At 43.5% G+C, this 23,601-nt stretch overlaps 1 protein-coding gene across 2 annotated transcripts in view; it reads right to left on the reverse strand.

The window, feature by feature from the left end:
• Window positions 1-22,573: 22,573 nt before the first annotated feature.
• ECHS1 (enoyl-CoA hydratase, short chain 1) overlaps window positions 22,574-23,601 on the reverse strand; it is a 31,491-nt gene continuing 30,463 nt past the window's right edge. For both annotated transcript variants that reach the window (XM_056531226.1, XM_056531227.1), the window contains exons 7-8: window positions 23,440-23,507; window positions 22,574-23,204 (exon numbers count right to left, since the gene is read on the reverse strand). In XM_056531226.1, coding sequence (XP_056387201.1) covers window positions 23,139-23,204; window positions 23,440-23,507 — 134 coding nt within the window. In that variant the 3' untranslated portion in view covers window positions 22,574-23,138. The remainder of the gene's footprint in view (window positions 23,205-23,439; window positions 23,508-23,601) is intronic.

The following is a 23,601-nucleotide window of genomic DNA, read 5'->3' on the forward strand; positions in this document are numbered from 1 at the left end:
TACCCCTTGTTACATTCCGTGAGGGGTGTAGTTTCCAAAATGGGGTCACATGTGGGTATTCATTTTTTTGCGTTTATGTCAGAACCACTGTAAAATCAGCCACCCCTGTGCAAATCACCAATTTAGGCCTTAAATGTACATAGTGTGCTCTCACTCCTGAGCCCTGTTGTGCATCCGCAGAGCATTTTTCCAGTCAGTGGCTGTCTGGAAATGCTGGGAGATGTTGTTTTGCAACAGCTGGAGGCTCCGTTTTGGAAACACTGCCGTTCAATACGTTTTTATTTTTATTGGGGGGGGGGACAGTGTAGGGGGGGTGTATATGTAGTGCTTTACCCTTTATTATGTGTTAGTGTAGTGTAGTGTTTTTAGGGTACATTCGCACTGACAGGGTTTACGGTGAGTTTCCCGCTAGGAGTTTGCGCTGCGGTGGGAAATTTGTTGCAGCTCAAACTTGAAGCAGGAACCTCACTGTAAACCCGTCCGTGTGAATGTACCCTGTACATTCACATATTGGGGGGGGGGGGGCAAACCTTCAGCTGTTTCAAAACTACAACTCCCAGCATGCACTTGACAGACCGTGCATGCTGGGAGTTGTAGTTTTGAAACAGCTGAAGGTTTACATGCCGAGACAGGGTACATTCACACGGACGGGTTTACATGCCGAGACAGCTGTTTGGCCATGCTGGGATTTGCAGTTTTGCAACATCTGGAGGGCTACAGTTCAGAGACCGCTGCACAGTGATCTCCAAACTGTGGCCCTCCAGATGTTGCAAAACTACAAATCCCAGCATGCCAAGACAGCAAACTGATGTGTGGGCATGCTGGGAGTTGTAGTTTTGCAAGATTTAGAGGGCCACAGTTTAGAGACCACTACACAGTGATCTCCAAAACTGTAGCCCTCCAGATGTTGCTAGACAACTACTTACTGGCTTCTGTAGGATTCATGGATCGTGCTGCACGTCATCACCACCAAGGGTAAGTGACCTCTGGCGCCAGTCACCATCTGTTCCCCAGCTCTGCCCGGACTACAGTGGGTGGGCAGAGCGGGGGAACCGAACGTTAACCCCCTCGCCCCCGATCTGCTATTGGTCGATAGCTTCTGATCGACCAATAGCAGGGATAGGAGGGGTGGCACCCCTGCCATCTCACTCCTATGCCTTCAGGGGGATCGTGGGTGTCTTGGTCAACCCCCCATCCCCCTTATTTTCCGGGTCTCCGGAGACCCGGCGATCGCCGACATGGGGGCATGGCACGTGATGCCTGCTGATAGATATCAGCAGGAATCCCAGTCCGGTCCCTGCCCGGCAGGGAACAAAATTCTCACGGGCGTGCAGGTACACCCTTGGTCCTTTAGTAGCAGGGAGCAAGGGGGTACCTGTACGCCCTTCGCCTCCAAGAGGTTAAAAAAATTATTAAATCGTAGGGGAATATATACCACCGGTTACCTCCTTTGTATTCAAGAAGGCCCAAAACATTGGCAATCTCATAGCCCCTACTATCAGGAGTAACAAATCTATACAAAACAAAAACACAGTTCTTACCCATTAAAAATGTTTTTTTCCTTGTAAACAATGTAGGGCCTGCACAGCAACCCAAAACATGACCCCTACCATGTTTATTAACAACAATAAAAATACAAAAATATTAAATTAAAAAATCATTAATTGCACTACCTGTGGAATCATTTAAGTCATTTGTTGCCCATGTGAAAAATTATATGTGGGTCGCACCAAGAGTGCATTAAAAGTACGACTGGGAGAACACATAATTTACAAAAAGGATATGAGGGACACCCACTATCCCTCCACTATAAAGAAAGACATAAAAAAAATCCCAGGGGAACCCGCTTCTTTGGAATAGAGAAAATCAACCCCCATATGTCCAGGGCTGAATAAAAATGGATTTTTAACTTGAATACAATGATCCCTCACGGGCTTAATGCGGAATTTGAGATATATATTTTTTTCTTTTTATAGAAACTGGTCTTTTATATATATATATATATATATATATATATATATATATATATATATATATATATATACACACATACACCAAATTATGCTTATAAGAAAATATTGGCAGAAATAACTATATGCTGTATGCATTAGATTTATTTAGACGGACAATGGATCGAATACATCATAAATAGCAGTAATATTTGGCAGGGAGATAAGGAGAATGGCTTGCGAGTGTATATAAGGCCACTCTCACATCCCCGACAAAGGAGAACGGTGTATTCTCTCCGAAACGCGTTAGAGTGTTTTTTGACCCTCGCTGAACCCTGTAGTGACGCCACTGCAACTGCCAGAACCACCAGGCATACTCTAAAGCCGGAGATCCCACAGTTGAGGCGCCACCGGCAGGGGCGTACTCCCATAATCTCGCAAATCTCCACTGCACCGCAAGCTCAAAGGATACACCTGGATCACAGGAAGCACAGATCCGGACACGCTGCTTCGGATGTCAGGCACTGCGCACATTGGAGTTGCGCCCGTAACCTGTGTAATTGTACTATTGTCCACTGGCAGACATTGTTAGTTTCTAGCCTGAGCTGCACCTGCAGATATCGCATGTCCCTAATCTGAACTGAAGTCTAACTCCTCTCGTCTTTTAGCATCCTTCTGTATAGAGGTGGAATAGATTGTATACTTTAGAAATAGAACATTAATGGAAAGGATAAATATGCTATAGGAACAGCTGCTTTATAAAATACATGTAAGCAAGTGTATACTCATCATACACCTGTGCATTACTTGCTAACCTGGCCGATTATACTAGGTTGCTCAATTCGTTTTTTGCTTTTTTCCATTTAGATTCCTCCAGTTACTACATTCCTATATGCACTTTATTGCTGTCTTGCGCTCTATCATGCACCTTATTCGTCAGGTATGCACCTTCTTTTAGTGAAATATTTTAATATCCTATAATTTTTTAAAATTATATTTATATAATAATGTTGTTCCAGCTTCCGTCACATATGCACTTCATCAGCGCATGTCAATCGGACTTATCATCTACAGGTAAACACTATCCTCATCAAATGATATATTATAAGTCCCACACAGCGCTTTTTGTCTTCTCAATATATTAGTTTGACAGGACCGATCCCTCACAAACCCATGCTGATATGGAGTCACACATTTATTTTAATTGAGATACTCCAATATAACTTTTCCTTCAATAAGTTACTTTTAGGGAACAACAAAAAATGATGAGTTTTTAGGAAGGCAAAGTTTGATCAGTTCAGAAAAGCCCTAAATAATTAAGGATAATGGGAATTTATCGTTGGTTTTGTGGTGTACATTTGTCGCACAGTTTGTCTCAGATGCTGTTTAGAGAATTTTCATTGGGACTTTTGCTTTAGAAGACTTTTCAAAAATAACAAAGCAAGTGGTGATTTTAGTTGATATCATGCAGTGGTAAGGAATTTATGATGTGCAACTTTTCAGTTTGCTGCATTTTTTGTCACAACTGTGCTAACTTGGGCGCAAATCTAACCCAGCGCTGGCTTTGCTTACAAACTGACTGCAAATAGCATTATTAAAAAGTCTTAACCCCAAAATGTTCTTCAACTATATAAATAGTAAAAAGGTTAAAAATTAGACTGTCGGCCCTTTTAAAATTTTATGAGAGAGCATTTATAGACCCTGATGAGGGAAAATTGAATATTTTAAACACATTCCTTGCCACTGTATTCACACAAGATGAAATGTCATGTAAAATACAGTGGGATAAGGTAAACTTCCCAGTACATAAATAATAGACAAATAACAGGTCCAGATGGCATTTACACAGTGTTTTAAGGGAATTAAGTAATGTAATAAACAGACCCAGTCTTTTTTCCAGGACTGGGAATAACAGGCCTGTTAGGTTACCCTCTGTATGTAAATAGTTTTGAGGGTTTTCTGAGAGATGCTATAATGTAGTATATTATCGTCAATATTTCCTATATGTCCTCCTACCTGCACATTAGTTACTCGGTCAGGTCTGTTGGATAATATTAAAGGCCATCCGCAGGATAGGGGATAAGTGTTTGATCGCGGGGTGGTCCGAAAGCTGAGACCCCCCCTTGATCTCCTGCACGGGGCCATGGCTCTCCCAAGCAGGAGGCGTGCCGGCCGCAGCATGACGATGCAGCCGACACGCCTCCTCCATGTAGTTCTATGGGAGAGGCGGGGAGGTAGCATTCGTGACTCCCTGCCTCTCCCATAGAACTGTATGGGGTGAGAAAGTGGATGGGTGGGGCGTACAGTCGACCTCGCTAGATCGACGCTACGCACATTAATGCGGGGGCCCCGTTGAGATTGCGGGGGGGGGGGGGGGTCCCCTGGGTATAGGGGATAAGTGTCTTTATCTTTATCCTTCCTGTACTTATTAGCTGCTGAACACTACAGCAGAAATTCTTTTCTTTTTGAAACACAGAGCTGTCTGCTGACATCTCTGTCCATTTTAGGAACTGTCCATAGTCAATGGAAATCCCCATAGCAATCATATGCTGTTCTGGACAGTTCCTAAAATGGACAGAGATGTCAGCAGAGAGCACTGTGTTTCAAAAACAAAATAATTTCTGCTGTAGTATTCAGCAGCTAAAGTACAGGAAGGATTAAGATTTTTTTTTTTTTTAAATCAGATAGTTTTTATTAAGTTTTTTCACAGTTTTACAATAACAGGCATCACCCAACACCCCCCCCCCCACCCCCCACACAAAACAAATCCGTCCCAACCCACCCCCACAAAAGCTCCTCCGCCCGTATGATAGATAAGTCATAAACAAGCTCCAACTTAAGTACCACATTGACATAAATGAACAGATGAGCACATTCCACCAGACCCCTTTATAAATACCTCCCCAATTTCCGTCCAACAGGACACACATCCTTCCACATCCATACATCCCAGGAGGGCAAGCACACGTAGAATCCGCCACTTCATTATCTCACTTGCCGACCAGACCGCACGCAGCTACACATTTAGAAACCTCCTACTAATAAGAGGCGCCCAAAGGGGGGTCAATTCTCTGCACCCAGGGTCCCCAAATACCCTCAAACTTCCGCTCCACCTTGCGCTTAATGTATATACCTTTTTCCAATTTCACTACATGAGTCACCCTAGTTATGAGATCACCCACCCCTGGAGGGGAGGATCTGATCCAGAATTGTGCAATCAGCTTCCTGGCCTGGTATAAGACTTTCAGAATCCCAACTTCCACCATAGAGGGCTCTCGACTGCAGCCTATCAGTCCCAGCAAGCATTCCTTGGGGACCCTAGGTATAGTCACTCCATAGACCGTCTTAATGAGTTGTAGTACCCCAGTCCAGTACACAGTTAGGCAGGGGCACGTCCACATCATATGAACCAGGTGTACCTCTAACTCACCACAACGTGGACAGTCAGAGTCAGACCTTACACCTATCTTGTTTAGGAACAGTGGAGTCTTGTACACCCTATGTAGAAAAAACAGCTGGGATAACCGGTTAGATTCCGACACAGACAAAAAGGGGTAAGCGCCAGTACAACGCTCCACTCCTCGTCAGTCAGTACCCCAAGGTCCCTCTCCCATTTAGAACGGACCGTCAGAGGGAAGCCCTCATGATAAAAACTAAGTAATTCCCCATAAAGCCAAGAAATCACACCGACTGACTCTCTCTTAGTGACAAAAGATTCTAGTACAGGATTAGTCTGTACAGTTAACAGTCCCATCCTATTCTGCGTTTCATAGGTGTGGCGGATCTGCAAGTAATAGTAAAAAGAGGAGCGAGGTAGGGCAAAGTCTTCTTGTAAGTGCTCAAAAGACATAACCACACCCTGATCAACCAATTGACCCAATTCACAGAGTCCCCTCCTCTCCCAGAACTCAGCTTCAGCATACGAATTAAGGACAGGCAAACCAGGGTTATGCCACAGCGGTGTGAATTTAAGATAACTTGTTATGCCCAGCAGTTTTTTTGCGTGGCCCCATAGTTTACAAAGTAATCGAGTTGTGGGAGACGAGTCAGGAGGTCTGGTGAGAGCCCCAATCTCCAGAATGTAGAGAAGTGAAGCGGATGATCCGATCACGAAAAAAGTGGAACATCTGAAGGAGCGCAGACCTCTAAGGGTTAGGTTAAAATGAATGGTTTATTATAAAAGATGCATGCAAGATGCATAAGCATCTTTTATAATAAACCATTCATTTTAACCTAACCCTTAGAGGTCTGCGCTCCTTCAGATGTTCCACTTTTTTCGTGATCGGATCATCCGCTTCACTTCTCTATTGATGCACTGGACTCCGCTACCCAGAGCCAAGAGGAACCTGGATGCTGCGACCCCTCTCTAATTTCAAAGTGACTGCAGGTGTTATGCTCTGAGCATAACACCGTAAGGTAAGGGACCACCCTGCTGGCATGTTTATCTAACTATTTACACACGAAGTTACCTTTTTTACCTGCACGAGGTGCGCACCGTTCTCTTTCTTGTATCCTAATCTCCAGAATGTGTAGCGGTTTTCTACCCCCATGCTTAGTCATAAACAGTCGACCCGTAGGACCCAATGTGGAAAGAGATGCCCACCCCCTCACCTGATGTAACTGCGACGCAATATAGTACAGCCTGGCAGTCCCCCCCCCCCCACTAAATGTCAGAAAAGTCGCTGAATCCTTTCAAAGTGGGCCATCGCAATCCACACCGGAGAGTTCTGCAAAATGTACAACAGTTCCTCCATAAGGACCATTTTAGCTAAATTTGTACGGCCAACCACTGAGATTGGGAGCTTGCACCAGATAGATACTTTTTGGGAGCTCTCATCTAGAAGGGGGATTAGATTACGAGGGACGAAATCATGTACGGAGGGAGTAATATATATCCTCAGGTACTTAAAGCTAGAGGCCACTTGTATCTTGGAGACAGCAATTTGAGGTATATCTGGCAAGGGGTCCAGAGGCATCAGAATGGACTTGTCCCAGTTGATAAGCAAACCCGAAAAGGAACCAAATTCTGCAATGAGACATAACTGGGGTTAGCGAATGGGCCGTATCTCCCAGAAATAATAACATGTCATCGGCATAGAGTGACACCCTCTCCTCCACAGTCCATACCGAAACCCTATTATATCTGGTGACATTCTCAACAGGCAAGCTAGGGGCTCAATAGCTATGGCAAAAAACAAGGGCGACAGGGGGCATCCCTGTCTTGTACCCCTCTGCAGAGCAAACGATGGTGAGAGCTTACCATTGACTCTGAGACGGGCAACCGGGCTCTGGTAAAGAAGCTTAACATAGGAAAGGAATCTATCCGCAAACCCCATAGCACTCATCACACTCCACAGGTATTCCCATTCAACGCTATCTAATGCTTTGGCAGCGTCCAAGGAGAAAACAGAGCGAGCTCCCGTACCATCCTGAGACATCTGTAAATTTAGATACACCCTCCTGATATTATCAACAGTAGATTTACCGGGCATAAATCCAGTGTGATCACCATGGTTCATAGAAAGTATGACCCCAGCCAACCTGTTAGCGAGCACCCGAGCCAGCAGCTTCACATCAGCACATAAGTGATATCGGTCTATAGGAACCCGCACACTGAGGGTCCTTTCCAGGTTTTGGAATAAGTACAATGATGGCTTCCATCATGGAGCAAGGCAAAGAACCCTCTAAAACCGCTGACTCCACCACCCACAACAGTTGTGGTAGCAGGACACCCGAGAACTTTTTATAGACCTCACTGGGGAGGCCATCAGGGCCCGGGGCTCTCATTATTGGCATCTTTTAGAGCTTGTTCCAATTCCTCTAGAGAGACAGGCGAGTCCAGCTCACTCCTCTGCTCCAGAGTAAGGGAAGGCAACCTAGCCCTAGGTACATACTCCCTCAGGGCTGTCTCAGAACATGAGGCCCTAGAGGAATATGCATCCTGATAGAAGGCCAACATCACGTCCAAAATCCCTCCATCATCAGTGATCTCACGTCCCTGCCCGTCCCGCAAACAACTGATAAACGATATGCCTTGCTGTGCCCTGGAAATGGAAGCCAACAGTTTACCAGTACTTTCACCACATTCAAAATAATGTTGCTTAACAAAAAAGCGTTTATGTTCAGCTGACTCTTCCAAGTACGCTTTATAGTCTCCCTGTGCCCTCAACCAGGTCTCCTCAGCCACCGGGGAGGGAGCCGAGACATATGCATTCTCAGCTTCAACCACCGCAAATCTCAGCCTCTCGCCCCGATCCATTGTAAACGATTTATGTATACTAATATCACGTATGAATAGGCCTCGCAAATACGCCTTAAGGGAGTCCCATACTGCGGAGACCGAAGCCAAACCCACATTTATAAACCCACAAAATATTCCCTAAGTTCAGCACAGGTGATTTCAGCTGTGGTCAGTACCTGTAGCCAGAACGGGTTCAGTCTCCACAGAGGGCGCACCCCTCCAGCACCATCCGCGAGATCAAGCTTCAACCTAAGAGGGGAGTGATCAGAGAGGCCTCTAGCCAAGTATTCTATGCGTCTAACCATTCTAGCCATATCCCCATCTCCTATCCCCAAATCAATTCTAGAAAGGGTCCTGTGCGTGGCCGAGTAACAAGAGTACTGCAGGGTGGTTGGATTGCGACAGCGCCACAAATCAAATAGATCAACCTCAGATAGTATGTTAGCAAGTCCAGTCGACCTAGAGCGAGGGGGGGTCGGGAGCCCCAAAAACGATCTACGGAAGCATCCAGGACCTGGTTAAAGTCTCCACATATAAGAACAGGGGCTACTGGAAAACCTGAAATTATAGATAACACTCGATGCACAACATCTCCACTATACGGGGGAGGGATATACAGTCCTACAAGTATAAACATATGTTGACAGATATATCTACCTTCCGGGTCAATGCTAGAGGAGAGTACACTAAACGGAATAGATTTATGGACCAATATACTGACCCCTCTAGCATGAGTGGAATAAGTTGAATGGAACGAGTGACCAACCCAGGCTCTATGAAGAACCTCTGTGGTGGCCCCCGTCAGGTGAGTCTCAGTAAGACATAATATAGCAGGATGAAAATGTCTCATTAAAAACAGCATAACTATTGGACACATCACCCAGCCCCCTAACATTCCATCCTATCAAATAAAAAAACGCCATCATGCATCAATAAACAGAAAACAGCCCCAAAAGCAACAAACCTGCACATCGGGTTCAGGAGTACACATATAGGGAGCAGTCTTGAAGAGCACATAGCAGTGGAGGGAGAGACGGAAAACAAAACAAAAAACAGGTGAAAACAGATCAACACCAAGGCTCAACACACTGACCCAACACGAAGCGCCGCGGCACGCGGCAGCCAGGAGCGCAAACATGCCCACACCAGCCACCAATACTCTTCAGACACAGCCAAAAAATATACCAGGATAAGCAGAACAAGGCGAGTGCACGTCGCAACCAGTCAGACAGCCATGCATAAAAAACAAAAACATTAGTTAACATATCCCTTATGGACACACATCAGTATATCCCAACTCAGAAACCCCCCCCCCCCCCCCCCAGTGGACCAAGACAAGTATGAATATGCAATTAGCAGAGATATTTCAAACCCCCCCCCATAACCCAGACAGCGGCATATAACTGCAATCAGAGAGTGGAAGTCCTAAAAAGAAAAACAACTAGTAACATTATTCCACACATTTTCCACATAGGATATCAATGCACACGTTCAGTCCGGAGCAGGATCCGGTGAGCCTCCCTGGGCTCTCCGGCGCAATTGAGCCTCATGTGTGTACAACCAACGGACCGCAGCATCCACTCCCTCAAAGACGTGGGTGGTACCCAGTGCAGCCACCCGTAGCCTAGCAGGATACAGCATAGAGTATTGTAAATCCAGGGAGCGGTCTCCTTTTAACATCCATGAAGGAGGCGCGTTTCTTCTGCACCTCTGCCGAAAAGTCCGGGAAGAAAGAAATGACATGGTTATCCACTGTCACCGGCTGCTTTTCTCTAGCCAGTTTAAGTACCAAGTCCCTGTCCAGGTAGTGTAGAAGTTTTACCAGCATAGATCTGGGCAGACCTCCTGGAGGGGAAGGCCTCATGGGGACTCGATGAGCCCTCTCCACAGCAAAGAGAGGGGTCAGATTATCAGCACCAAACACCTCCTTGAGCCAGGTTTCCATGAACGGCCATCACACTTCTCAGGCAGACCAATGATCCGCACGTTATTACGGCGCAGACGATTTTCCAGATAGTCTGCTTTAGCCTTGAGCATAGCAATGTCTTGACCGTGTCTAGTAGAGTCCCGGACTAAAGGCACCACAGTATCCTCCACATCACTAATCCGGCCCTCCACAGCCGAGGTGCGCTCCTTCACTTTTTGCAAATCATGACGCATAAAGGAGATAGCAGATTGCACAGTGCTCACCTGAGCAGTCAGTTGAGAGAGGGTAGAGTTACATCTTTGTATTTCCTCAAACACTGCAGCCAGAGTGGGTTCAGCAGCAGGCATAGTCGGGGCAGCAGCCATCATACCAGACAGAGCAGGAGTGGTATTAGGCAGTGACACATGTGAGTCCACAGCGGAAGCCTGCATGAAAGTGTCATAGTCCTCCAGCGGGTCAATGGGAGCTCCCACTTCGATCATAGGAAGGGGGGTCACCTCACGGACCGGCGAAACAGGGGAAGGCTGTCTTAGTGCAAACCTCTCCAGCTTGGCAGCAACTTCCTGCTGCAGCGTCAATGTATTCCTATATGAGGAGGACCCACCGGCCCCCTGCTGTGAGGGACCTGCTCCCTCCTTATTCCTCCGGCCCATAGTTATGGACAGTCAATGTAATAGTAGGTAGACACAATATGGTATGATGTGCAGTTCAGGTTTCCTTTCAGCAGGACAAATCCACAGTGCAGCACCACTTCAGCAGGGGGAGGGGTTGGGGGGGGGGAGCACAGAGGCTTCAGTAGCAGGGGTGTAAGGTAGAGGAGAAGAGGGGTCAGGGAGCACCTCCAACCACCCAGGGGGACTCCCAGGCCCAGGTGCAATATGCAGGCCAGAGGGGGGCTCCTCCTACGTTCAGTGGCAGTTCAGTGGGGCAGCACTAATGGCCCCCTTCAATACAGCAGCAAGCCCCCGTATGGTGTTCAGCCCAGATATCCAGGGGCTCCCTCCCCCGCTCCCTTAGCACGGCAGTCCGTCCCTCTCCCCCTGCAGAGCGCTGTACTCACAGGATGGCCGAGCAGAGACTCCAGCAAGAGCTCCCTCACCTCCGGCGGCAGCGCAGCCTTTTCTCCAAGGGACACCGCTCTCCCCACACCGCCAGGATCCGCGGCGGGCCGGATCCCCGACTCCTCCAGCCACCACCGCCGGGACCGGACACCAGAAGCTGCAGCAGAGAGGCCCTGGGTCCGGTAAGTAGAACTCCCGCTCCTCCAGGAGCGCTGCAGTGGGGATTCCAGTGCAGAGGCGGGAACGGAGGGCCACAGGCTTTGCGGCCTAGGTCACCACAGACCGCAGTGCACTCCCCAAACTCCACCGATCCTCCCAATAAAGGCACCACAGGGGGCCCCCCAAGGCATCAGGGGTCACACAGAGGGGGAGAAGCCAGGAACAAGCAGGATGGCAGGGATATATTCAGGATTTGGGCACAGGATGGCAGGAGCTCAGCGTCCGCACGTCCCCTCAGTCAGCCATGCAGCCCACGCCCCCGGATTTAGATTTTTTAATAGAAGTAATTTACAAATCTGTTTAACTTTCTGGTACCAGTTGATTTAAAATAAAAATAAAAAAAAGGTTTTCACCGGCGTACTCCTTTAAGTCCAGGACGACGCCCTCTCGTACCCCTGCACAGGGTCCTGCACCATTTGATTCAGAAACCTAGTCAGAAACCTGATTCTTTTATGAGATTCACAAGCTGTCTCTAAGTTTATATCGTGATAGTTAAAGTCTCCCATAATAACCATTTAATTGTGATTTTCTGCCTTGTTTATTTGTCTCAATAATTGGTCTTCTGTTAATTCCATTTTATTTGGTGACTGATTTCAAATCCTGAACACTATTTTATTACCCATAATAAATCCACATTATCATTTCCCTCACACACATCCTCCTGCAGTACGGCCTTTAGAAAGGACTTAACAAAGGCAAGCTCCTCCCTATTTCAGATTTTTACAATCTTTCCTGAATAGACTATAACCCTGTAAGTTAAGTGCTCACTCAAAGCTATTGTCCAACTGAGGCTAAGTTTCCACTTGTTTTTTTTGGCAAAATGCCAAGAAAAACGCCAATTCTGCCACATGGCTTTTTTTGGTCAAAAAAACGCTGCGGCCAGATGTTAGCTGTAAGTCAATGAGAAATCGCAAATTTCGAATTCCACTTTGCGTTTTTTCACTTTGGCTTTTTTTAATCCTTTTGGCGTTTTTTTAACTTTTTCTGCGTTTTTTTCCGCTCTTTGGCGTTTTGAAAAAAACGCTCAAGTTCCCTCAAACCGGCGTTTTTTTTGTCAAAAACGATGTGGATTTTAACTTTGGCGTTTTTGCAGGTGGTTTTTAATCTTTTTTGGACTTTAGCAATCCAAAAAAGTGATGTAGATAGCTGTTTTTAATAAAATTTCGTAGGTAGTGAAGGAAAAAAATTGTATCTAACGAAATGTATATTATTGAAAAAAAAAAACTATTACTTTTTAAAACCGGGATCAATGTGTGTGTGTGCGGGGAAATAAAAATGTAGCCGACAATTATAAAAATGTATTGTGTGTGTTTTTCACTTTTTTGCTTTATTTTTTTAATTTTTTTTTAGTTAGTACTACTACTCCCAGCATGGAACACACTGTTCCATGATGGGAGTAGTACTACCTGTACTAATAGACAGATCGCCCGCTGCAAACTTTCTGTATAATATATAGATGCGGCGGCCGCTCTTCTATGGTCCCCTGCCCTGACATATTTACACTTATTTCCCACAGAGCTGTGATTGACCAGATTGTTCCAGCCAATCACAGCTCTCTGTGAGAAATAGGAACATGTGTATATATACGGCCGTGCAGGGGACCATAGGAGAGCGGCCGCTGCATCTATACATTATACAGGAGGATCACAGCGGCTGTCAAAAGTGATACCTGCTGTGATCTTTCCATAACTGCAGCTACTACTCAGAACATGGAACACACTCTGCCTCATGCTGGGAGCTGTAGTACCTGCATTAATAGACAGATTGCAGGGGGTGTCAGAAATTACACTTGCTGCGATCTATCTACAGGTACTACAGTTCCCAGCATGGAGCAGAGTGTGCTCCATGTTGGGAGTAGTAGTGCCTGCTTAAGGACACATCACAGTAGATGTCACTACTGACACTGTCTACGATAGTCCTGTCTATAGCAGAGATGGAGAGACTGTATACATCGCTCACATCCCTGCTCTGCACTATACTCCGGGCCGTCCACTCATTCATTCATTCATCTTTTCCTCAGAGCTGTGATTGGCTGCAACCATCCGGCCAATCACAGCTCTGGGTGGGAAATATGAATTTCTGTTGACATCAGTGGCCGTAGTATAGTGCAGAGAGGCGAGCGATGTATAGACCCGCTCACGTCTCTGCTATATTATAGACTATCGCATTGGGTGTCAGGACTGACACCCGGGGCGATATGTCTATAGTACAAGTACTATCACTCCCACCATGGAACAGTCTGTTCCATGCTGGGAGTAGTAGTAGTACTACATAAAGAATGTTAAAAATTTATAAAAAAAAAAAAAGTGAAACACACTTTATTAAAAAATAAAAATTGGGTTATAAAATATATACATTGCGTTTAATAAAAAAAATTTCCATCACTGCTGCATCTTTTTTTTATTAATTTTTTGGTACCCAAGAAAGTTTCCACACAAATGAAAAAAAACGCAAGAAAAAACGCATGATGACGTCACTTGCACTGGCGATTTTTCAGGCTTTTTTTTTTTTATCCCTAAAAACGCAGTGCAAAAAACCAAGTGGAGACTTAGCCTAAATCTCTGCTTTTCCCACTATGTCATAAGGTGTCTCAGACATCATCAACTGCAGTACATCAATTTTATTGGTCAACTTCTAGCATTAGTACAGGGTCACATTATGTGCTCAGAAATGCTTTTAATCAAAGAACTTTTGACCCTGGGAAACCCAGGGTCACTGAAACCCTTATTATCTCCCACCCCTAAAATTTAACCTTTATTCATGTAATATTAAAAGAATTTTTAAGGTGAGTATATAACTTAAAACTACGGGCTTGTGTGTGCTTAATAGTATTGTTTATATTCCATCCAGTTGACCACTGGTAAGTAAATTAGTCCATATGTGGACTGCAGTTCCACAGTATATTGCACACACAAGCTACCGATATTAAAATGCTGAAAATGCCCCCTCTACATGTTTCACTACTTCCGTAGCGTCTTCAGGAGGGAAAATGGGCATCAACTCCTTGGTCCACCTACTGAGTATTTATACCTTTTGGGAACTCCCACTTCCATTGATCCACCTATCATGAATTCATTATTTAATGCACACCTGTGTATCGCTAGTTTGGACCAATCAGGTCCTGTTTACTAGTATTACCTGTATCTCCATCAACCTATCACCATTCCGGAGTCATCTCCTCGTCATCGTGGCAGACAGGCGCTGGGTAGTGACGTGGATGTCATCCGATTGTTGACGTCCAATCCTGAGCCTTTGGCCGTGCACATACCTTATTTGCGTTCCACACGTCTGATGTTTGCGCTCCACTTCGGCATCCCGCCTCACTGCGCATGTCCGGGAATCGCGCTTGCGTACTTGTCCATTGCCTGGACTTGGCCCGATGTTCACGGAGAACACTGCGCATGCGCAGGGGTACTCAGAGCTTAAGAACAACTCTATTCATAATTGTTTATTGACCAACTGGTATTAAGAATTACTGTGTTCCCATAGATGATATATTAGGTGATATATTAGGTGTTTCTTCATATGGATATTTTGATACTTTCTGATGGTAATATATGGTGAAATATTGATTATTAGCCCCACAGGTATTATTTAGCAAAGTTATCTACTCTTTGGCAGGGCTATCTAGGAATAGTACCTAAAAACTGTCCAAGATAATACCTATGTTAACCCAGGATATATAGATATAATCCATATTTTGTATAACAGGGGATATGTACTATCCCCAAGATGTATATGAATTTCCCCAAGAGAGTGTTATGTATCATATCTGGTACATAGGCAGATGTATAGGTTATAAATTCCTTTGTTCTAGTATCCTACATATCAAATATCCAGTGTCCTTCACTCTTAAAGTTGTTCTAATACCTTTTGTTACCCTCTTCCAGATGTTATAGGGTGTGCCTATCCGGATACCATCCCATGATCCATCCAACCATCAAGCCACAGCGTTCAGTCCTCTCCAAAAGTGTATCTCCTCATGGTGAGTATGAAATTATATTGTTAGGAGTCATATGTATAAATACTGATATCCTCTTGGAATGTCAAAACTATATGTCTATCAGGTAAGTACACTGGTGGGTGGGTCTTTCTATGTGTGTGGGTTACCCTATGTTTTATGGTGACTTTTCATTATCTCACTCATCTATGTAACTATATTTTATTACTTTATTAGTATTCCTGTCCATTCTCTCAAATAAGGAATGCTGCATAGGAGAAGCCTTCATTGAGGCCTCTCGTGATAGACACTTAAGTCTGTATATCCATTTAGCTTCTTCCCTTAGAAGCATTCGGTCTATGTTGCCTTTTCTCGGGCCCAATCTCATATTGCAGATACCCCAAAACTTTAAACCAAGTAGGTTATTGCTGTGTACAGCATGCATATGTCTTGATATAGGCGTATCTGCTCCTGTCCTAATATTACTTAGGTGTTGACTGATACGCCTCCTAAACTCCTGCGTGGTTTTACCCACGTAGAGTTTTGGGCATTCACATTGGGCAGCATAGACTATATTCCTTGTTTTGCAATTGATAAACTGTCTTATTTCATACTCCCGTTCGTCCACTGGATTTTTGAATTTCTTAGTTTTTGGTAGGAACTTACAGAAACTGCAATTACCGCATCCAAAGGACCCCGTTATGCGGTTAGACAGCCAAGTGGTTGGTCTGCTCTCTTGCCTCAAGTGGCTGTTGACCAGAATGTCACGCAAATTGGGTCCTTGGCGAAATGTGACCTTGGGTTTTTTCCCAATCACCTCTTTTAATTCGGGATCTCTGTAGAGTAGGTGCCAGTGTCTGTTTAATATTGCCATTATTTTGCCACTTTGGCCATCATATGTGCCTATACAGCGTATCGGCTGCTGTCTTGCATCGTCTGTTCGTAAATCTCTAAGTAAATCTGATCTGACACTCCCTCTAGCCCGATGGTAGGCCGCTTTGAGATACCTTTTGGGATAACCCCTCTGTCTAAATCTCCTGAATAGTTCATTACACTCATTTTGAAATGAGGTCTCTTCTGAGCAGTTCCTCCTGGCTCTTAGGTACTGGCCAGTCGGAACACTTTTCTTTAACGACCAGGGATGCCAACTGGTCCAATGAAGCAGGGAGTTAGAAGCCGACATCCTCTAACTCCCTGCTTCATTGGACCAGTTGGCATCCCTGGTCGTTAAAGAAAAGTGTTCCGACTGGCCAGTACCTAAGAGCCAGGAGGAACTGCTCAGAAGAGACCTCATTTCAAAATGAGTGTAATGAACTATTCAGGAGATTTAGACAGAGGGGTTATCCCAAAAGGTATCTCAAAGCAGCCTACCATCGGGCTAGAGGGAGTGTCAGATCAGATTTACTTAGAGATTTACGAACAGACGATGCAAGACAGCAGCCGATACGCTGTATAGGCACATATGATGGCCAAAGTGGCAAAATAATGGCAATATTAAACAGACACTGGCACCTACTCTACAGAGATCCCGAATTAAAAGAGGTGATTGGGAAAAAACCCAAGGTCACATTTCGCCAAGGACCCAATTTGCGTGACATTCTGGTCAACAGCCACTTGAGGCAAGAGAGCAGACCAACCACTTGGCTGTCTAACCGCATAACGGGGTCCTTTGGATGCGGTAATTGCAGTTTCTGTAAGTTCCTACCAAAAACTAAGAAATTCAAAAATCCAGTGGACGAACGGGAGTATGAAATCAGACAGTTTATCAATTGCAAAACAAGGAATATAGTCTATGCTGCCCAATGTGAATGCCCAAAACTCTACGTGGGTAAAACCACGCAGGAGTTTAGGAGGCGTATCAGTCAACACCTAAGTAATATTAGGACAGGAGCAGATACGCCTATATCAAGACAAATGCATGCTGTACACAGCAATAACCTACTTGGTTTAAAGTTTTGGGGTATCTGCAATATGAGATTGGGCCCGAGAAAAGGCAACATAGACCGAATGCTTCTAAGGGAAGAAGCTAAATGGATATACAGACTTAAGTGTCTATCACCGAGAGGCCTCAATGAAGGCTTTTCCTATGCAGCATTCCTTATTTGAGAGAATGGACAGGAATACTAATAAAGTAATAAAATATAGTTACATAGATGAGTGAGATAATGAAAGGTCACCATAAAACATAGGGTAACCCACACACATAGAAAGACCCACCCACCAGTGTACTTACCTGATAGACATATAGTTTTGACATTCCAAGAGGATATCAGTATTTATACAAATGACTCCTAACAATATAATTTCATACTCACCATGAGGAGATACACTTTTGGAGAGGACTGAACGCTGTGGCTTGATGGTTGGATGGATCATGGGATGGTATCCGGATAGGCACACCCTATAACATCTGGAAGAGGGTAACAAAAGGTATTAGAACAACTTTAAGAGTGAAGGACACTGGATATTTGATATGTAGGATACTAGAACAAAGGAATTTATAACCTATACATCTGCCTATGTACCAGATATGATACATAACACTCTCTTGGGGAAATTCATACATTCAATTCATTCATACATCTTGGGGATAGTACATATCCCCTGTTATACAAAATATGGATTATATCTATATATCCTGGGTTAACATAGGTATTATCTTGGACAGTTTTTAGGTACTATTCCTAGATAGCCCTGCCAAAGAGTAGATAACTTTGCTAAATAATACCTGTGGGGCTAATAATCAATATTTCACCATATATTACCATCAGAAAGTATCAAAATATCCATATGAAGAAACACCTAATATATCACCTAATATATCATCTATGGGAACACAGTAATTCTTAATACCAGTTGGTCAATAAACAATTATGAATAGAGTTGTTCTTAAGCTCTGAGTACCCCTGCGCATGCGCAGTGTTCTCCGTGAACATCGGGCCAAGTCCAGGCAATGGACAAGTACGCAAGCGCGATTCCCGGACATGCGCAGTGAGGCGGGATGCCGAAGTGGAGCGCAAACATCAGACGTGTGGAACACAAATAAGGTATGTGCACGGCCAAAGGCTCAGGATTGGACGTCAACAATCAGATGACATCCACGTCACTACCCAGCGCCTGTCTGCCACGATGACGAGGAGATGACTCCGGAATGGTGATAGGTTGATGGAGATACAGGTAATACTAGTAAACAGGACCTGATTGGTCCAAACTAGCGATACACAGGTGTGCATTAAATAATGAATTCATGATAGGTGGATCAATGGAAGTGGGAGTTCCCAAAAGGTATAAATACTCAGTAGGTGGACCAGGGAGTTGATGCCCATTTTCCCTCCTGAAGACGCTACGGAAGTAGTGAAACATGTAGAGGGGGCATTTTCAGCATTTTAATATCGGTAGCTTGTGTGTGCAATATACTGTGGAACTGCAGTCCACATATGGACTAATTTACTTACCAGTGGTCAACTGGATGGAATATAAACAATACTATTAAGCACACACAAGCCCGTAGTTTTAAGTTATATACTCACCTTAAAAATTCTTTTAATATTACATGAATAAAGGTTAAATTTTAGGGGTGGGAGATAATAAGGGTTTCAGTGACCCTGGGTTTCCCAGGGTCAAAAGTTCTTTGATTAATTTTCACCCTAACCCATCCTGGGATTTGGTTGTCGCAGAAATGCTTTTGACATGATAAAAGGGAGGACTCCGGAAAGCTCGTCTTTACAAAACACAAATATTCCTAAAAAAAAAAAAAAAAAAAAAAAAAAAAAAAAGGTATTACAAGATTCTGCAAAATCCTATGATGTTGCATAATATATATTATATATTAATTTATTTTAGTAGGGATGCATTGAAAGGCAAATTTTGGGCCGAAACCGAAAATTTAGGCTGCGCTTGGCCGAAAACTGAAACAGAGAATGCATAGCCCAGCCCACTTTTTTAAATCTAGTTTAAAAAAAAAAAAATTCCATACATGGGGATGTATGAGGGCTTATTTTTTTGTACTGTGATCTGTAGTTTTTATCTGATGTTCTATTTTTTTTTTCTTTCTTTTAATACTTCAATACTTAATAAAAAATCTGATAAAAATGAATATTTTTGGATTTTGTGTTCACACCATTCACCATACGGGGTCATTAACAATGTTTTTATGAACCAGACGTTTAAGTGTCATAGCCACAGTGGGACTCGGGGCGTACAGGTGCGTTCTTGTGCGTTAAGTCTCTGGCGCCCAGGGCGTACGTGTAAACCAAATGTAATTTAGGCCACGCCCCCCCGAAATTTTCGGCACGAAAATGCATCAGCCGAAAATGTCGAAGTGGGGAATTTTCGGCTGATAATTTTTGGCAGATCCCCAATATATACCGTATGCACACAGTAGCTGTTAAACAGTCACTTACCTTGTTGTGTTGTCCCTTTAAGTGGGATGTAATATTTACACATAGCATAACATACGACTATGTGTTGATCAGTGGCTTGTACAGAAAGCATTCATGTCAATGTCTTATGGTGTAGCAAAATTGTCCAGTTTGTTTATCATGGTGGAAGAACTGTTCACCATAGCTATAAGAACCACTTTGTACTCGTTCCGTACATTGATGTGAAAACAGTTTATTTTTATAGTTCTACATGCTAACATTCATGTGTGCGTATATTACATTCTTATAATTTGCCTTTGTTGACAAGAATTAAATATGTTTTTTTTTGTATGTGCAGACAGACTGTTATACATGTACCCACCTAGTTTTACAAGTTCCCGAATACTTGTATGTTATATTTAGTACACCTGATCCAGTTACAAAATACATAGTATTTTTACAACATGCTTCTTCTTTGCATGCATGATATGCTTTCTTTTTGTGCTCTTTATACTTACCCATATCTACAGTGTTTTTTTTTTTTTTTTTTAAATATCACTACAGTTTCCATTGGATTTCGTTACCTGTCAATCACTCATCACAAATGTGTTGTGGCATTAAAGTGTATATGCACATCTTTGGTGGTGTAGGGAGCTGATCCAACCACTGCAACAAGCTTGCAGGAAACAGATCCAAGCCCCACTTTAAATCAACAGCACTGCCATGAGATTTTGAAGGGTTTCTCCGGTGCTTAGACATCTTATCCCCTAGCCAAAGGATAGGGGATAAGATGTCTGATCGCGGGAGTCCAGGCGCTGGGGACCCCCGGGATCTTGCACGCGGCACCCCGTTTGTAATCAGTCCCCGGAGCGTGTTCGCTCCGCGTCTGATTACCGACGACCACAGGGCCGTCGGCGTGTGACGTCAAGCCTCCGCCCCCGTGTGACGTCACGCTCCGCCCCTCAATGCAAGCCTATGGGAAGGGGCTATCACGCCCCCTCCCGTAGGCTTGCATTGAGGGGCGGAGTGTGACTTCACACGGGGGCGGAGGCGTAACGTCACACGCCGCCAGCCGTGTGGTCGTCTGTAATCAGACCCGGAGCGAACACGCTCTGGGGACTGATTACAAACGGGGTGCCGCATGCAAGATCACGGGGTCCCCAGCGGCGGGTCTCCCGTGATCAGGCATCTTATCCCCTATCCTTTGGATAGGGGATAAGATGTCTAAGCACCGGAGAACCCCTTTAAAGAGGGTCATACGTGCAGTGAGTGCCTGAGGCTGTTAAACAATGCATGGGTGTCAGCCTTATAAACAACAGTGCTGGTACATAGGAGGCCGTGCCATGAAGGAGGCATGCCAGACAGCAGCACCGTTGAAACTGGTGAATGCCTCTGACTCTTCAAAAGAAGATAAACATTTCGATAGGAAATTCTTGTTTTTAAAGGGGTACTCAGGTGGAAATTTTTTTTTTTTTTTTTTTAATAATCGACTGGTGCCAGAAAGTTAAAACAGATTTGTAAATAACTTCTATTAAAAAATCTTTACCCTTCCAGTACTTTTTAGCAGCGGTTTGCTACAGAGGAAATTCTTTTCTTTTTGAATTTCTTTTCTGTATGTCCACAGTGCTCTCTGCTGACACCTGATGCCCGTATCAGGAACTGTCCAGAGCAGGAGAAAATCCCAATAGCAAACCTATGCTGCTCTGGACAGTTCCTGAAACTGACAGAGGTGTCAGCAGAGAGCACTGGATAAGACAAAAAAAGAAATTCAAAAAGAAAAGAATTTCCTCTGTAGCATACAGCTGCTAAAAAGTACTGGAAGTCATTTACAAATCGTTAACTTTCTGGCACCAGCTAATTTAAAACAAAAAATGTTTCCCACCGGAGTACCCCTTTAATCTCATTGTCACTTATGATCTATAAAGAAAACTATTCATTTTTAGGGCAGATTGGTTAATGCCTTATGGGTTTCTCTGAGTCAACAGCTAAAAATCGAAAGTTTTTAAAATTAACCTTACGCTTCCATTTCATCTTCCTCCCCTTGGTAGAACTTGATGGACACATATATATAGTTTTTATTATGTTTAACTATTTATGCACAACACATTAAATTTTTTTCCCTCACATACAGCAATAACTTTTACATTTTTCCCCATCAACGGAGCTGTTTGTTGCAGGGCAAGATGTAACATATACTAGTACTAACAGCATTTTGTTCCTTATGGTAGCAATGTGTGTGTCAAACAACATGAGATTTTTATAATAGAGTAGTTATGGACATGGAGATATTGATTATGTCTGCTTTTTAGGGAAAATAAAGTTTGTGTTTATCTTTAAGTTTTAACATTATTAAATTGGCATGGTTAGATTAAAAAACATTATATATATATATATATATATATATATAGTACATATATATATATATATATATATATATATATATAGTACATACATATTATATATATATATATATATATATATATATATAGTACATATAGACAAAACATTAACCTTTCTAATAAAATTTCATTAAAAAAAAATGGTAATTACTTTTTATAGTAATCATGGCTTAAGAAAAAACCCTAGTGTTCCCCACACTATCCAGAACATAATCCTGTCTGGCTGCAGCAACATCATCTTTGTCTAGGCTGAAACAAAGTCCAGAAAGTGAGGGTGGGACAGGCACTACTCTGTGCTCACTCCTGTCATATCAGACTGCAGCATAAAAACAGAGAGGAGAGGGTTGCAGAACAGCCTGCAGTGATTGGATAAAGAGACACAGCACAGCAGACTGTAAGTGAATGCATAATGAGGGCAGGCTTAGTGCTCTCCTGGGACACACTCCTTCCTGAGCCGTGGATGTCAAAATGAGTGATTAGCGGAACAGAGGGATTTATTAGATAAATACAGAAGCTAGACACATTAAGACAGACTCTACATGACCTAGTGAGTAACATATAAGTATTTTTTCTGTGACATGGCAGGTACACTTTAAACTTAGGGATTTCAACTTCTAGGAACTTAATTATGCCAAGGATACATTTTTGGCATTATCCAGATCATTGCCACTGCAGAAAAGTGTCAGCTGTGTGTTACAGCTGACACACGCCGTTTCAAGCACAAACTCCGCTCCTTTCCAGATTGACTTAAAAAGGTAGTTAATACATTAAAGTAATTATTGGGCTTTAAGAATAATAAGTAATATTATGGAATTTTTGAGAAAAATATATTTATTTGAAAATGACAATTACCCTGCCATAGGTCACCCAAACTTCTATCTCATAATTACCATCAGGGCTACACATCATGTGAAGGAGAACAAATAAGTTCTGGAAATAAGTCTAAAACGTAGTTCACTGGAACAAATTCTTTCTGGAAGAATTAAGGCAGAGAGTCAATGATCAACTGGAGGATTATATCTAAATACGTGCCTAACCATTCTAATGATCATTAAAGTTGGCCTTCCTCTTCTCTACAAAAGCAGTCATTCCTTCTTTACGGTCATCCTACAAAAGTAAATCACAAGCAGTGAATGTTGTGTTCTGTACATAGTTTGGCAATTATATTAAACATAGGGGGAAATTGATCAAAAACTGTGCAGAGGAAAAGTGGTGTAGTTGCCCATGGCCACCAGCCTCTGAAAAATGAAAGCAACAATCTGATTGTTTGCTATGGGCAAATATGCACCAGTTTTCCTCTGCACAGGTTTTGATAAATGTCCCCCATAGTCTTCAAACGTACCGTAGCAAATGTAGAGTGGAAAAGTCGCTTTTCAAGTCTGTTACCCTCTGACAAAGATAATTCAAATGCTGTAGAAAAATGGAGACAATGGGTGTTAATCTTATGCTAAAATGCAAATGCATTAATTTCCAAAGGAAGGTTGACTTTCACAACCTTTTCTTT

Source organism: Hyla sarda, chromosome 7 (genome assembly GCF_029499605.1).
Source record: "Hyla sarda isolate aHylSar1 chromosome 7, aHylSar1.hap1, whole genome shotgun sequence".
In the NCBI taxonomy this organism is placed as follows: Eukaryota; Metazoa; Chordata; class Amphibia; order Anura; family Hylidae; genus Hyla; species Hyla sarda.